The sequence below is a fragment of the Eleutherodactylus coqui genome, chromosome 2 (genome assembly GCF_035609145.1).
Source record: "Eleutherodactylus coqui strain aEleCoq1 chromosome 2, aEleCoq1.hap1, whole genome shotgun sequence".
In the NCBI taxonomy this organism is placed as follows: Eukaryota; Metazoa; Chordata; class Amphibia; order Anura; family Eleutherodactylidae; genus Eleutherodactylus; species Eleutherodactylus coqui.
In genome coordinates, this window is record NC_089838.1 from 158,297,774 (window position 1) to 158,314,898 (window position 17,125).

Sequence of the window (17,125 nt, forward strand, 5' to 3'; positions counted from 1 at the left end):
TATTTACTAACCTTACTGCTGCAGCCAATCACTGACTCCTGCAGTTCTCATGCTATACACTGCTGAGGCCAGTGATTGGCTGTAGCAGTCACATTTCATTGTATAGTCTAGTAAACAAAGTGTGGCAAGGGCGACCGAAAGCAGCATAGATAGAGGCACCAGCTGAATAAATGGTACATCTATTTATTTTACCTGAATTCCTGTGGATAGGGAATTGTTTATTTTGGAAAGCTTTGTAAGTATTACATGACTCAACTATCGATTTGTAGAAATAACTGCATACCTTTTAGTGCTCATATTCACTTTTTTCATGTAAATAATATATTTATGCAGCTATAACTTTTTAAAAGGGATGTTTAGCATATGTGTTAAGCATATGCATTACAAATGTGCACAAACATTAAGCCATACATTTCTATCCATTTTAACATAATAAAAAAACTATCCTTTTTTACTTTAGAACTTTTACTTTAAATAAACTTTTATGGCTAAACATTATTTGAGAACGAAAACGTATACATTATACTTATGGGAACGTAATTCTTCTACTGACCTTAATGTAAAAAAATGCATATGGTGAAAATGAAGGACATATGTTTTTTTGAAGGACAGTAAAGGACGGCATGCTACGCTATTCTATACCACAAAGAAGCGTAGACGAACCCAAGGTAGGCCGAACATTGTCAAAAGCATGCACTTTCAAACTAACTTTGACCCATTAGCCACAGGTTTGAGTATCTTTTTTATCTATTCAAATGTATATGGTTGCTGAATATCAAAAGTTTGATGTGAACAGCCCCTCAGTACTGTATACAAGAGCAACAGAGTCCAAAGTGATAAATGGCAATTGCATTAACACTTTCCCCTCCCCTTGCTTGCCTGCAGTCTACAATGGCACCAGTTACTTTTAGGCCTCATGTCCACGGGGAAAATCAGATCCGCTGCAGATTCTACATGTAGAATCTGCAGCGGGTCCCTCCTGCCCCGCGGACATGAGCGCCGAAAATAAGAATTTAAAAGTATTTACCATCCGGCGCGGGCGGAGAAGATCAGCTGTTCCTCACGGCCGGATCTTCATTTTCGGCCGGCGGATGAATTCCTGACGCCGGCGGCACGTCGCCGGCACGTCGCCGACGTGCCGCGCGCATGCGCCGGGCACATCCGCCGAGCCGAAGCAAGGAAGATGCGGCCGTGAGGAACAGCTGACCTTCCCCGCCCGCGCCGGATGGTAAATACTTTAAATTCCTATTTTAGGTCTCCCGCGGATCCGGACGGCTTCCATAGGCTTCAATAGAAGCCCGCGGGAGCCGTCCCCGCGGGAGACCCGCACGAAAATGGAGCATGGTCCGGATTTTTCCATGCTCCATTTTTTTTAAAATCCCTTTTATTGACGATCCGCGGGTATTTATCTACCCGCGGGTGGTCAATGCATCCCTATGGGATGCGGATCCGCATGCGGGAGATCCGCTACGGATCTTAAATCATATTTTGCCCGTGGACATGAGCCCTTAGAGTCCCTGATACTAGACTATCATCATGTAGTATATCAAACAAAGGAAAATCAGTGGGGATGCAGCTGAAAAGGTTTGAAACCCATTCTGCTTCCCAGAACATGTGAGAGGTTCTCTAAGAAAACACATCAAATTTGCACCGTGTCAACAAAAACTTATAGGTTTTAGTATTTTCTCCATTCTAGTGGTGTTGCTATGTCTCAGTATGAACCCTCCGGGGTCTTGCATAGTAATTTCACAACATTCACCAAGCACTTATGACCAATTTAAGCCATCATCCATGGTTTTTGATAAACTCTGGCACTAAGTGTGGCAAACTGTCTAAAGGCCTATTTATACGCTACGATTGCTGCTCAAAATACCTTCAAACAAGCAAAAGTAAGCGATAATCGTTATGCGTAAACACGGAACCATTTTGCTCTATTTGTTCACTTGTCGTTTATCGCTGATTTTCAGCTTGCATAAAAATAGTCGTTAGTTCATCCACTTGTCCTTAAAGAGGTTGTCCCGCGCCGAAACGTTTTTTTTTTTTTCAACCCCCCCCCCCCCCCCCGTTCGGCGCGAGACAACCCCGATGCAGGGACCTAAAGAAAGCTTACCGGAGCGCTTACCTTAATCCCCGCACTCCGGTGATTTCTATACTTACCGGTGAAGATGGCCGCCGGGATCCTCTTCCTCCGTGGACCGCAGCTCTTCTGTGCGGTCCATTGCCGATTCCAGCCTCCTGATTGGCTGGAATCGGCACGTGACGGGGCGGAGCTACACGGAGCTGGCATTCTGCACGAGCGGCTCCATTGAAGAGAGCAGAAGACCCAGACTGCGCAAGCGCGGCTAATTTGGCCATCGGAGGGCGAAAATTAGTCGGCTTCATGGGAACGAGGATGCCAGCAACGGAGCAGGTAAGTAAAAAACTTTTTATAACTTCTGTATGGCTCATAATTAATGCACAATGTACATTACAAAGTGCATTAATATGGCCATACAGAAGTGTATAGACCCACTTGCTGCCGCGGGACAACCCCTTTAACTTTAAATGGCATTCATTCAGTCTTTCAAAGGACTTGAGGGGAGGGGCGATTGTTTGCCCAGCTAAACACAATGATTATTTCTTTACTCATAAGATGCAGAAGACAATGGTTTTATCTTCGCACTAAGTAAAAACCTACTGGCCAGAGATTCCTCGCATAAACACTCGCCCACCTGAACAAATAACATACAGTGTCTACTTAGCTAATAAGGGAAATGGCGAGGATTTCAAATGATTATCTTTACATGTAATCACTCAGCATTTGTATGCAAAAAAGTCATTAATTCGTTCGACAATCATTGTGTGTAAATGGGGCATTACTCACTGAGTACTGGGTTTGACCTGTGATGCATTGATAGTATTAAGAAGTTCATGGAAGGTCATTACAAGCCGAACTTTGAGGTAGAAAGAGTGGCTACAAAGTACAACACATTACAGCATGACATTAAACAGGCCCCCCACTCATATGTATTATTCCAACACTCTCTTCCCATTTCCTGACCTGAAAAAATGGTCCAGTGAAGACTATCGGCAAAGCAGTCACAGAACAAAGAGACCAAGGTGCCCATCTAATGACTTCCAGGAAAACAACCTAGCCTGAACCCTTCAGCGGAACAAACATTAGCATCCATCTATTATTATGACAGACATCTATAAATACAATATGGGAATTTCTCTGGTTTCCAGTCATTGTGCCTGAGCGTAAGCAGGCGTATGATGCTATTATTCTACAGCATTCTTTCTTTGTACATTAAAACAGTATAGTAGTTTATATAACCAGTCTTTAAATACAATATTAGAGAATTCTGAGTGTAGAGAGGATCCCCTGACGTGAACCTCCATCAACATCATATTGTTTGCAGTGAGACCTATATAATGCTCCACCTGTAATGACACTGTAGGGGCACTAAACATTTTTCGCATGGAGTCCTACATGGAACAATCTGCAATCATTTCAATTTCTGAAGACCCTTATAAAAAAAAGGAACTGTAAAAAAACAGACAATCCCTTTAAAGCTTACACTATAGTGATACATTCAGGTTGCTAGAATAGGCCATGGCTTTATTCATATAACCATGAATCAGTAGCCGTAAAATACATTCACACCTCGTAGATGCCCTAGATTGATGGGGAGATTGAGAGTAAAGCACACAAGTATTCTAACAAATCTGGCTGTATCTCATAGATGTATGTATCTCATTTAAAATCTGTCTGGATTTGGAAAAGCTTAAGATTTGTTACACCTCATACAGAACATTTACCCTGTAAAACTGACCTTGTGTCAGTGATATCCCACGATACATTTTCACATAAATAGCAAATATACACAACAATTATCACAAGGTATCGGATACGGATCCTCATGCGTAGATGGAGGAGCAAATAATAATTGAGCCGAGTTACTGCACTGGAAATTAAAATAATTCCTGCAAATCCATCCACTAATATTTACCTGAACGAGACATATTTGGGTCATTCCTCCATTCCTGTAGGCATTAATCAAATATTGACTCTCCACAGTCTGTGGTATCAAGAATGAATCGTTACATAATGGGAAATCCATTCAGATTAATAAAAACACAATAGGGCAGATTTATTATTACTGTCCTAAATTAGCTTGAAACCAGACCAGTCAGGCAGAAGACGTGCCAAATATATCACAGCGGCTCCGGCTGCATGATGGATTTTATGCATCTTGCTAAGCAAGTTAGACACTTGTCCTAATGCCCTTCTTGGTTGTGCCAAAATCTTGGTGCACGTTGACACATTCTAAGCCAGGCCACTTTACTCTAAGCCACGTCCTTTTCTAGTCACTAGCTAGTGAGGTACAAAAAGTATGCAAAACACGTAATCTGGAGCAAGGCACTTACGCTAGTATTTTTGGCACAAACTCAACATGAATTCCGATGCATTTAACTTAGTATTGAATATGAAGACAATCCAATATAGTCTAGTTTACTAAACATGGTGCAGTCTTGTATGTACTAAGCCATAAGGCTCATCAGCAATCAAATGCCATAGTTTCCTACGCAGTGTACTTATCGACTCTGTACACCAAGGAGACACTATTGTGCTACAATAAGGACACTCATATGGCAGCTTATCACAATTCATCCATTTCAAGGTAGGTGTTGAATCCATTAGCAGTAGTTCTTTGATCAGAAATCCTTGTGTGGTTGGGTGGTAAACTCTCCGCTGGATGGCAGTTCTGCTGGGCATCTTCATGGCTCAGAGGTAGGATTGGCTCTGTTCTGGGATCCTTCTTATCATAGTACAAAGCCCACAACAAGGTGATCGTAAGAATCATAGCTAGAATCTGTGTGACACCAATGGCAATTCCAAGGAACCTTAACACTTGCAGCTGTTTGGTTCCTCTCAGGAAGCTGTACATTTTTCTGCTACAGCCCTACAATAAAATGAACACAATCAGTTGATAATACTAAAATAGAATAATATTTAACAGCATAAGTAAGAAATGGGTCTGAAATAAAATGAACAAGAAAAAGTTGAGAATAGATGCAGTAGTAGTAGTAAAATACAAAGCATGAGAAAAATACTTTTTATGCTGTAATGCTGGAAATACTTCCTTCTTAGGGATTATTTACACAGGTGATTTCATGTCTGTGTGCTGTCCCTATTTGCAACTGACTGCACACGGACCCATTACAGTTGACGGGGCTATACAGACGTGTATTTTTACACAGACTTTAAAAAAATTTCAGCATGTTCAATTGTGGTCAAACTTCTTGGATAACAGTCCCAATGCAGGTTAATGGCTATGCCAAAATAAAGAGTGCAAACGGAGGACATCAGTGTGAGTTTAGTTTTTCACTGATCATTGCTAAGCAATTTAAAAAAATTGGGCCTCCCTAATTTTTTTTTTGCATAAGATAAAAAAAAGGTTGACACACAGATATAAAAAAAGGACATACACAATAGATATGGGTGACAAACTGGCATACAAATACATTAAAATTGGTCCAAGTTTTCATGCACCAAAATCAGACACTCATATGAATAAGGCCTTAGTTTTCTAAAGTCAAAAGCATAATAACAGACAACTCAGCCATGCCTAAAAATCATTTCAACCTTCCCCTTTATAATATTCATGGAGGTTCATGAAAGTTAAGACCTGGAGGACAGTCTGGTAATGTATGGACACTGAAGAGCTGCTTTAGCTGTTAATCTGCCAACTAAACTACAGTGGGTCCAGAAAGTCTTCAGACCCTTTCCTTTATTTTACTTTTTGTTATGTTGTGGCCTTGTGCAATTTTTAAAAAAATAATCAAGTTTTCCCCCCTCATTCTGCACTCAATACCCCATAATGATAAAGTGAAAACAGAATATTAGAAATCTTTGTAAATTAATTTTGCATTGAGATAAGTATTCAGACCCTTTGGTATGACACTTGAAATTTAGCTCTGGGAGCTTCCATTTCTTTGAGATGTTTCTACACCTTGATTGGAGTCAATCTGTGGTAAACTCAGTTAATTGGACATAATTTTAAAAGACACACACACCTGTCTGTATAAGGTCATATAGCTTACAATACATATCAGAGCAAAACCAAGTCACGAGGAAGAAAGAACTGCCTGTAAATCTCAGAGACAGCACTATGTAGAGGCACAGATCTGAAGAAAGCTAGTAAAAAATTTCTGCTGCACTGATAGTTCCCAAGAACACTACGGCCTTCATAATTCTTAAATGGAAGAAGTTTAAAACAGGACTCTTCCTAGAACTTCCAAACTAAGTTATTGGGGAAGGAGGGCCTTGGTAAGAGATGTGGCCAAGAACCTAATGATCACTCTGTCTGAGCTCCAAAGATCCTGTGTGTAGATAGGAGAAACTTCGAGAAAGTCAACCATCACTGCAGCACGCCACCAATTTGGGCTTTATGACAGAGTTGTCAGAAAGAAACTTCTCCTTAGTAATTGACACATGAAAGCCTGTCTGGAATTTGCCAGAAAATGTACCTAAAGGACTCTGAGACAGTGAGAAACAAGATTATCTGGTCTAATGAAACCAACAATGCACCTTCTGGCCTCAATTCTAAGCGTTACATCTGCTCATTACCTGCCCTATAACCATTCATACAGTGAATCAAAGTGGTGGCAAAATCATTTTTTTGGCGGGGTGTTCACTGGCTGAAGGAAGACTGGTCAAGGTTGATTGAAAGCTGCGTAGGGCAAAGTACAGAGATATTCCTAATGAAAACCTGATCTAGAGCACAAGGGACCTGAAACTGGGCAGGTGGTCCAACTTCAAACAAGACAATGACCCTGAGCACACAGCCAAGACAACATAGAAGTGGCTTAGGGACAGCACTGTGAATGTCCAGTGGCCCAGCCAGAGCCCTGACTTGAACTTAATTAAATATTGCTGGAGAGACGTGAAAATGGCTGTCCACAGACAGTCCCCATCCAACCCGACAGAGCTTGAGAGGATCAGCAGAGAAGAATAGCAGAAAATACCCAAATCCAGATGTGCAAACTTTATGGCATCATACCCAAGAAGACTGAAAGCTGAAATCACTGCTAAAGGTGCTTCAGCTTGAGCTGGAATATGGTTTTCTCCAGCAGGTTTCGGGGTATTTTGTAGCTTCCAAATTGTATAGTGTGCACACATCATCGACCAGATCAGATTAGTCTCATATCCAAAATGGCTCTGTGGGCAGGAACGTCCAAACAGCCTCTTTTATTACAAGACATAACACCTGCCCTTTAATGGGCGTGCAACAGATTACATCAGTAACATATAGGATTCTCATTTGTCGGATCATATAGAATCCCCTGCCTCCCCCTCTCCCCACCTCTCTCAAGTAGGAGCCTTTGTCTTAACAACATGTGGCCAAAACTGAAACTGAAAGTAAGTATCTCTTTGTTGAAGAAGATTCTGTGTGGGGGATGGGGAAGGACTGGGAAAACACTCAAGATGAACACAAGCAATAACATATAACACTGTGATTTAACTCTTTCCTTATGCAGCAGAGTTCCACATTAGGCAGAAGTCACAAAACACACATCTTTTCACCATGCCATTGTCCAGCAATTACTATAATGAAATTATGCAGTCATTAGCCTCTAAGAGTTAAAGTCACTACAGCTGCGTAATACATCTAGTTTAGTACAAATCAATAGACATTTTACACTGACTAATCATCATGTCTATCACAATCCCCCCTTAAAATGTCTATTCTCTAACTCTCCCCGTCAAATTTTCACAGTTCTCTGCGTGTGAGCCTATAATCGGAGCACGTTGAAGGTTCGATTTAGGGTCTTCAAGGGGGTGTAGGACTCGTCCACTCCTTCTGGGGATGCATCCAGCAAACTCATTGTGGGAGCGGCTTTTCCAGCATCAGTTTCACATTTCTCTCTGACACAGGGGATAACACAGCAGACTAGAACGAAAAAGATAATCAGTTCACATACAACAGTGACGCCCGTCTGTGCCAGGATCCTTTACCACCCACTCATTCATGGCGAGTACTGGTCCCAAAGGTTAGCTCTTTTTTAGTTAGTGCGGTCAGCTTCTTTAATGGCAACTGCGTCTTTACCTGCGGGTCACGTGTCGTCTGGGATGTAGGTACAACAAGTCTCCCCTATCATCTTACAGACACTCCCCTTTTTAGCTAAAATCATATCTAAGGCCATTCTATTTTGAAAAGTCATAGTCGAGGTAGGTCCTATTGGTCGACTAGTCCCTATAAGGCGTCTCTAGTATAATTTATAAACCGCTGCTAATTATAATAAACATAATTAATCCAGTCAACATTTTATTTACCCTAATGATCAGGAAAATGGACTCGAATCTAGTTTTAACTTGGTCTCTAATTTTAAAACTCGTCAGGTACCCCCCTTGGCTACCCTATGACGTCAATGTACACGTGTAGATCAAAACTACCACCAGGAGTCTCTCTTCTCGCTCTAGTATAATGTTACAATACTAGTAGTGTGCACAGGTACGCACGGCCTGGGACTCCCTAATCTTCACCCACACCAATGTCCCTCCTGGAGATAGCCCAGATGGTGGACACGTCCAGGCCGCCGACACTGACCCTACACTACCTAGTGACAAGACTGGAAGGAACCGCCGTACCTATGCGGAAAACAAAGATAGACCAACATGACAGGATAACCACAAAACACAGACTGAGATGGATCGAGATAAATTAACTATTGGGGGTAACCTCATTATCCTCAATGCTGTCTGAGAGGTTGTGGAGGAGCATAAGGGCTTTAGTAAGGCACACTCCCCTGTCCAATTACCCTCCAGGCGGGTCCTCTACCTCATGTCTCCACAAAGCCAGTAAACGTCTCCTAAGGACTGGACCTGATTCTGCATCCATTCCCCTCCTATCGTACCGTAGGAGGAGCAATCCCCGTTAGTGAGTTCCCCAAAAATCTCCCTCCACCCTGCCTATTTGCCTGGCAGGTGTAGTTTCCAGGGAAGTCAGTAATACTCTCTCCGGTGCAAAACACTTAAGTAGACCATCCCCGAGTGTAGTCGGGCACTACCGCACACGCAACAGTTAGACTTGTTGCTCCTGTTAGCATTGTACCTCATCAACTCCAACCAGAGATTCTGGTCAGAGTAGCCGGTCGCTATTGTCAAGGTGTCCTCAAAGGTAGGGTCGGCTATGATCATCATGTTCGTCAAGGTCTTTATCTTACGGCGGAGGGGGTTAATTATGGGCACGGGACTAAGTGTGGCTTCCATTCAGGTGCATCTACCATATCCCTTATTTTTTTAAACTTCCCTAAGGGATCTGTCCTCCCGTACCGGTATGTCCCCAGACTGTAAGTCCCTCCGTCCCCCGGGCTTGGATCTCCCATGGTTAATGTAAAAACCGCATTAAAACCAAGCAACATACTAAGTTCAGCCTTCCAATACCTGCTGGCCTTATTATTCTCAAGGAGGGTTATACGACTAATTAGGGATTTCCCGCTCTTATCTTTCTTATTTAAGGCACTTCGCTGTTTATAGGACCAGTCTGTTCCTGCGTTCCATGCCACTAATCCCCAATAACGGCAGTCTTCTCCCCAGACGTTATCAGTGGCGCAAACATATTGTATTCCCCGGGTATATAAGTCATATAACCAGCTGGACTGAGCTAAATCTGGCCTGCGGTGGGATCTTGCGCCTAGACACGGGACCACAGTACAATAGTCGAAGGAATATGCGGCTACTTGAGCATTGGACGAGTTATACCAGAAGGTAACCATACCCTCATATTCTTCAGACTAAGGATTCCAATTGCCACCCTCCTCTCTCACTAGCCCTAACCAGAGTAGTGTCCTTGGCACAACTAAGACTGGTCTCCCGGATCTGAAGCTTTCTTACAGTACGAAGCATGGATCCATGTAAGTCTTTCGGCTAGTTTCACAGCTGTGGCAGTAGTCAGAAGCACCTGGTAGGGACCATCAAATCGGGGCTCAAGAGGGTGCTTCGTGAGGAACTTCTTGACGCACACCCAATCCCCAGGCTGCAAGATATGTGTCCCAGTGTCTGCCTCTGAGTCTGGAAGAGAACACCTGTGCATAGGCTTTGGTTAGTGCTTTAACAACGGAAATCACATACTCAGTCAACACATCAGATTGTAATTGTAACTACTGAGGATAGTAACGACCTAGCCTTGGGGCTAGCCCAAACAATCTCGTAGGGAGATAATGTATGATCCCCCCTGGGTTCATATCTAACACTGAATAGGGCTATTGGATGGCAGTCTTTCCAAAGTGGCGTCATTTTTAAGTATCTTACTTTTTAGCGTGCCACTATGTCTCTCCGCCTTTCCACTACTCTAAAGGTGGTAGAGTATATAAAAGGCCTGGGATACACCCAGAGCAGACATGACATGTTACATTCACCTGTGAAGTTTGTACCTCTGTCTGACTCTGAATCACTTCTGGTACCCCATATTCACAATTTACCTCGTTCATGAGCTTCTTTGCGGTTACCTACTTGTTTGCCTTGGTAACAGGGTCGGCCTCCAACCTGCAAAGACATCAACCACAACAAGCACGTATTCATACTTCCCAACAAGTGGGAGCTGAACGTAGTCAATTTGCAATCCCTGAAATGGGTAGAGTGGTCCCGGCAAGTGTGATGTGGCAAATTTACTTCTGCCCTGACTCACCTATGGCATAGATCATGCTAAACTGGACAAATGATGCAGCAGCTACAGAGAACCCAGGAGTCGCCCGTCCTCTTTCAAGCGTCGACATCATTGCTGCTTTACTAGGTGGGTCTTTCCGTCCATCAGCTGGGCCATCATGGGATACAGGAACTGTGGTGGGCAAGTGCTGTTGACTGTTCACCACACGCTGTCCTGTTTCTGCTGCTCCCATATTAGTCCATTTATTCTTTCCTTCCTTGCTGGCTTGTAACTGTAAAAGTCTTTAGCATATCAAAGTCCAAATTTTGTCAATGTCCAAAGTTTTTACCACTGACTCATGCTGTCAGTATCTTTCTTCTTTCTTCCACGGCTTGAGGGCCGCTGCCTTTGCTGTGCTGTTGGCGAGGGTGTCGTCTCTCGCTTCTCCAGTGTAGGAATCGGTGCGAACTCTCAACTTTGTCAGGTAGAAGTAGGGCCTACATGAGACTCTGCACCACTGCACCATTCTCAATTGGTTGTCCTGCTAAGGTAAAAACTGTCTGGCCTTCCATATTGGGCCATAATCATGAGCTATGCCAGATGCATACCAGGAGTCAGTGTAAATGGTTGCCGTCTTACCTCTCGCCACTCTACTCGCCTCAGTGAGGGCCTTCAGTTCCGCTTCTTGTGCTGAGACATGCGGATGCAGAGTTTCTGCTTCTAGGACATCTTGTTGTGTGACCACTGCATATCCGATGTGGAGTCATCAATCCTCACCCTAGTACCATCTGCAAAAAGCTCAACATATGCATCGTCAACAGAGGTTCCGGTAACTGTTTGCATACCTGCAGTTTCTTACTGTATTAGTACTAAATAATCGTGTTGATGTTCTATTTCACATGGCTCGGAATCTTGTAGCACAAAATCATTTATTTCTTTTTATATTATTTATTTTATTTTTTATTTTTTAAAAACCCAATAGCTGATCTACAACACCTAGATCATCTATGACCCAGATCACCTATGCCTAAAACCCAATAGCTGATCTACAACACCTAGATCATCTATGACCCAAGATCACCTATGCCTCCCCCCTTTTGAACCAGAATACTCAATGGAAAAAGAGTAATCGCGTTCAAACTAGTACAACGTTGAAAAAGGAAACCAAGAGGCACAAAAACAAGCACTTTGTAGGTCAAGGTGACATTGTACGTAGCGAAGTCTGAGCGAAAATCTCCTTAAAAAATTTTTTTTTTCAGGTCGCAGTTAGCATTTACATTAACACAAGGGGGCGCAACACAAGTAAAATTTTACGTCACCCAGTGTAATAGTATTTCAGGGAATGTCCAGCGTTTAACTTTCACTCTCCTGTCGGAATATAATTATAGCTTCAGTGTAGACTGACACTAGAATATACAAAAGACTTAAGGAAAAACTAAAGAATACGGATGAATTAACATCCTACTCTCGGCAATTCAGTCCCTCTTCCTCACATAAAAAGTAAAATTACTTCATCAAATTGCGTGAAAAAGTTTGCTGGGTGACTGTAGGGAAATTATTCCATCTGTAGGAGCCTTCCGTAACATCATCTGTCTGAACATCCATTGGAGAAGCAGGCAGTGGAAAACAGAGCCCCTGGGAACATGAGAGAGTGTCCCCTGTCATGGATTCCTGGTCTCTGTCCCCCATGCATCAACTCCAATCTTCCATGCACTATAAACCAGCTTAGTCATCTACTATGTCCCAAGCTGCATCTTCACAAAGGTTTGTTTCCCTGAACTTATCACACATCCAAAGTGGCCACATCTTGGAGTGTAACAAAGTCCGGTCAAACAAAACCTTGCTTCAGACAATCACGATGTTAACACTAGATACAGTGGCATTGGGGAATGTAGGCCTCCCGAGTGCAGCAAAATGGCCGCCAGAGGCAGAAAAGGGGGCGGGGCTACAAATCTCCCAGGTGAGGCAAGGTGGCTGCTGGAGGAGGAAGGGGCGGGGCTTAGTCCTATCCTGGACTGGAATAGCCGGAAGTAACATCACACACCCTGAAAGTGAGCACATGGGGGGGAAGTAATTTCAGGGTGGGGGCAGGGCTCACCACATTTGCTGCAGAGTCACACTATGTGGGGTTTTAAACATTGCAAGTGCGGCCGCCATTACAGGGAGGGGCTGTAGTCAACACAAAGGCATTACATTGTTCATAAGCAATACACATCCCCCACTACACGCTTTCCCCTCTTGAATCTCTTTCCTACGTTATACCACCTCCTAGCAAAAACTAGCTAAAACACCTTTCTTTCTGCTGGGTTTCCTGCTCATCTTCTGAAAACTTTCTACAGTCTATCTTACCATACTCATTTCTTTTCTTTCTGCTTATCTGTCCATAACCTGACATTTCTTTCTGCAACTTTTCCTGATCCTTTTCTTTGTAAAACGTTTCTACATGTTTTGCATATTCCAAAACATCCTGCACTGATCCCGCATTCTATTCTGCCTGCTTATTCTATCCCTCGTAAATCACAATGCACATTAATTCTATAAAACACAAGACAAAGGGAACAGAAGGGTTAATTGGGAAATGCTTTCAGTGGCTTAACTTCAGTCCACTCTCTTATCAGTAACCCTCCCCCAATAATAAACACTGCACATTCTTTAAACTAAACGTCTGAAACACACAAAGACTGACCAAGAGCTTCTGGAGCCTATAATTCTCCGCGTATATACCTTTTCACATATGAGAACATAACACGCTCAATCATACAGGTAAATACACTTTTTTTTTTAAACCCTGCATATTCCTCCTTCTCACGTATGAGAGCACATAACACGCTCAATCATACAAGTACATATGCGTATCATAAATTTTCCTGACCTCACTAGTTACCTAGGAGTAAGTGTCTGGCGCGCTCCCTCAGACTTAAACAGCCAAGTCCGCCCTTCTGACACATTAACCCTCACAGAATTTATCTCTTGGTCTTGTATACACAATCTTTAACCGTCTCAGACACAGCAGCCACAGCATACAAAATACCCCTAGACAGGTAACATGGTGGTAATCGGGTGGACAGAACTAAAGTTATTACCTGCCTTTCAGTGAAGGTCTAGTCTGGATCAGATACAGGCAGATTAGCAGTTGGAAATCAGCTTGACACAGGTAGATTAAAATAAAGCAATCTTACCGTGTTCTGTGGATTTTTGGGCCCCTGAGTTCCGCATGCTATCTGCCGGTCTCTATACGTTCCAGGCTCTGACTTCACAGATCCACCCGCGCACCCAGGAACGCCACTGAGCTGGAATATGGTTTTCTCCAGCAGGTTTCGGGGTATTTTGTAGCTTCCAAATTGTATAGTGTGCACACATCATCGACCAGATCAGACACAAGTTATTAGTCTCATATCCAAAATGGCTCTGTGGGCAGGAACGTCCAAACAGCCTCTTTTATTACAAGACATAACACTTGCCCTTTAATGGGCGTGCAACAGATTACATCAGTAACATATAGGATTCTCATTTGTCGGATCATATAGAATCCCCCGCCTCCCCCTCTCCCCACCTCTCTCAAGTAGGAGCCTTTGTCTTAACAACATGTGGCCAAAACTGAAACTGAAAGTAAGTATCTCTTTGTTGAAGAAGATTCTGTGTGGGGGATGAGGAAGGACTGGGAAAACACTCAAGATGAACACAAGCAATAACATATAACACTGTGATTTAACTCTTTCCTTATGCAGCAGAATTCCACATTAGGCTGAAGTCACAAAACACACATCTTTTCACCATGCCATTGTCCAGCAATTACTATAATGAAATTATGCAGTCATTAGCCTCTAAGAGTTAAAGTCACTACAGCTGCGTAATACATCTAGTTTAGTACAAATCAATAGACATTTTACACTGACTAATCATCATGTCTATCACAAGCTCAATGTAAAATGTTTTTAATTTTTTACTTTGTTATTATGGGGTACCGAGTGCAGAATGATGAGGAAAAACTTGAATTTTTGTTTATTTGCACAAGGCCATAACAAAATTAAAAAACAAATAAATAAAAAGGTCTAAAGACTTTACGTACCCGCTGTAACATAGTGGAAATAGAAAAGAAATTCAATGAACCCCTTTGTCCTCCATGTCAGTTCTGCCGGCTCAGGTAATGGCTGTGGCCAGGAATGTGACTGGCAGAAGGGATTAAATGGTGGGATTTAAGAACTGAAGCTCCTGGTTTTGAAGAGGTTATGAGTTGCATCATAGAAGGTATGTTTATACGTGGTGTATATGCTGGCGTATATGTATTTTCTGGCATGGATTTGCATGCGTAAAAAAGGCAATGTATTATAGTGCAGCCAAAGTAGTTGAAATTTGAGGAAGGAAGGAAGCAGCAGCATAAATTGACCTGCGATGTGGATTTTAAATCAGCATCATTAATTTATGCTATGGATTTTCTTTGTTGATTTTAGTGCTTCAAACAAGCAGTCAAAACCAAGGCAAATCTTTTGGCGTATACTGGTCTGATACTCTGTTTCCCTGAAAATAAGACATACCCTGAAAATAAGACATAGCATTATTTTCCAGAATTTTTGAGGATGCAAAATGATTTTTCAGACTTTTTGAGGATGCTTGAAGCCCTACTCCAAAATTAAGCCCTGCTAACAGTTAATTTAAAAAGTCAATTTAAATAGTGTCCAGGCAGCTATACATGTAAAAAAGTTAAACCTTTTTGAACAAAAATTAATATAAGACACTGTCTTATTTTCAGGGAAACAGGGATATGCATAGCCATACCCTTTCCTCACTGTGTAGAATAGCACAGGGAATGATTACATTCTATGTTCATCATACAATATAATCGCATATACCACACGGTACTTTTTTTTTTTTTACTACAGAATCCTACTGGCAAAATATAACACTGCCTGCGTATTCAGTGGCACGTCACAGCTTATTGTCTACTATATATATTGGGAGAACCTCTTGACGTATAGCTCAAACAGAAGACTCAAGTGTAAAGGAGCCTCACATTAAGGATAGACTGAAGATTCCTTTTGTGTATTTAAGTTGTACAGCCATGTTGTACAATATAAAGTCCATCCGAAAGATAAAAGTAGTCCTGCAGGAAATGTAGCTGCTCCAATCCCGCCATTTCTGCCTTAAATGACTAGTATCCAGTTGCATAGTAAAATACATGCTGCTGTAACCTGTGGGCCAAAGTTGCCCAGAACTGCAGTATATTATAAGCTCTATTTCCCCAGCAATCATTTATTGGCTAGTCAAAGCTATTTATAAGCATCCATTATGGCTGCTATGACTTAACCTTCCAGCCATATGAGTAACATAAAAATAATCCTTAGAAACAGAACAACCACATATTGGAGACTCATATTAACAAATACATGAAATAAAATAATCAAAAAAGTGTAATAAGGGCAGATTAAACACAGAACTTCACAGAAACTACAGGGCAATCTTATTCTAATATTTGGAGGAAAACAATAAACACTGAATTATCTCCATTTATGAATACTGAGCTGTAAAAAGCCATAAGGGATATCACTGCAACAATTTGAATATTAAATCCAAGCCTGCAAAATCTTGTTTCTGAACAAGCAGTAAGACCTCCGCTCCCAGACTTCTGCCAGGAATGGATTTTCTGTATTACTTTCATTATTCTATTATCCTATAAAGTCAGCGCTGCGAGGAATCTAGATACCTTATTGTATTATAAATTCAAGCATGTCACCTGTTTGTTTGTAGTATATAAACACATGTTAATCTGCATTGTCTTGTAGTATCGCGCTTCTTCCATCATAATACGCCGAGGACTTTTGTTGTCCTATCTATAATTAGATCTTAAAATTCTCCGATGAGGGGACTATATGTAGCATCGTTTCTTCTATCCTCAAGTGTATCTGGAATTGCTAATAAAGCCGAAGATACAAACTGCAAAACTGTACAAGATTGTTTCTACAACTGAGAAGATAATTAGCTAAAGTGCCATTTCCACAGTATACGGCTGCATTAATATCAGGGTGGATAGTCTTTCCTGTCCTCCTCGCTGTAAATGTTTGCTTCTCTAAAGGATATACAGTAATCAGATACTTTTGCACTACATGGCCAGAATGTGGGCACCCCTTGTAATTAGTGATTTTGGTAATGTCCCCCGTACATAAGGCATCTGACAAACAGTTCTGTAGTGAGGAGTGGTGCAGCGTCCATGCACTGATATATAGTGATGCACTCTTTATTAAGCTGCTAGCTCTCACAAGTTTTCAGAAGAGAAATCTCAAGGGTTACAAAGTTCACAGAGTATAAACAAGACACCTGTCTTTGGTGGCAAGTCAATGGAAGCCGTCTGTCCCGCGATACTTTAGCTGTGAGCACTGCCCAGCCCAGCTCTGGCGCGTCATGCGCTGCACTGTGCATGCGCGGTGGCTCACTGGGCGAGACACTCACAGCAGATCCATACAAGTGAGTAGAGGGTCTCTGGGGGGCGACGGGTCTGA

The 17,125-nt window shown here is 42.2% G+C and overlaps 1 protein-coding gene across 2 annotated transcripts in view; it reads right to left on the reverse strand.

Annotated features, from left to right (window-relative positions):
- Positions 1-2,525: 2,525 nt before the first annotated feature.
- Positions 2,526-17,125, reverse strand: part of TSPAN12 (tetraspanin 12) — a 136,459-nt gene continuing 121,859 nt past the window's right edge. For both annotated transcript variants that reach the window (XM_066591828.1, XM_066591829.1), the window contains exon 8: positions 2,526-4,946. In XM_066591828.1, the coding sequence (XP_066447925.1) occupies positions 4,644-4,946 (303 nt within the window). In that variant the 3' untranslated portion in view covers positions 2,526-4,643. The remainder of the gene's footprint in view (positions 4,947-17,125) is intronic.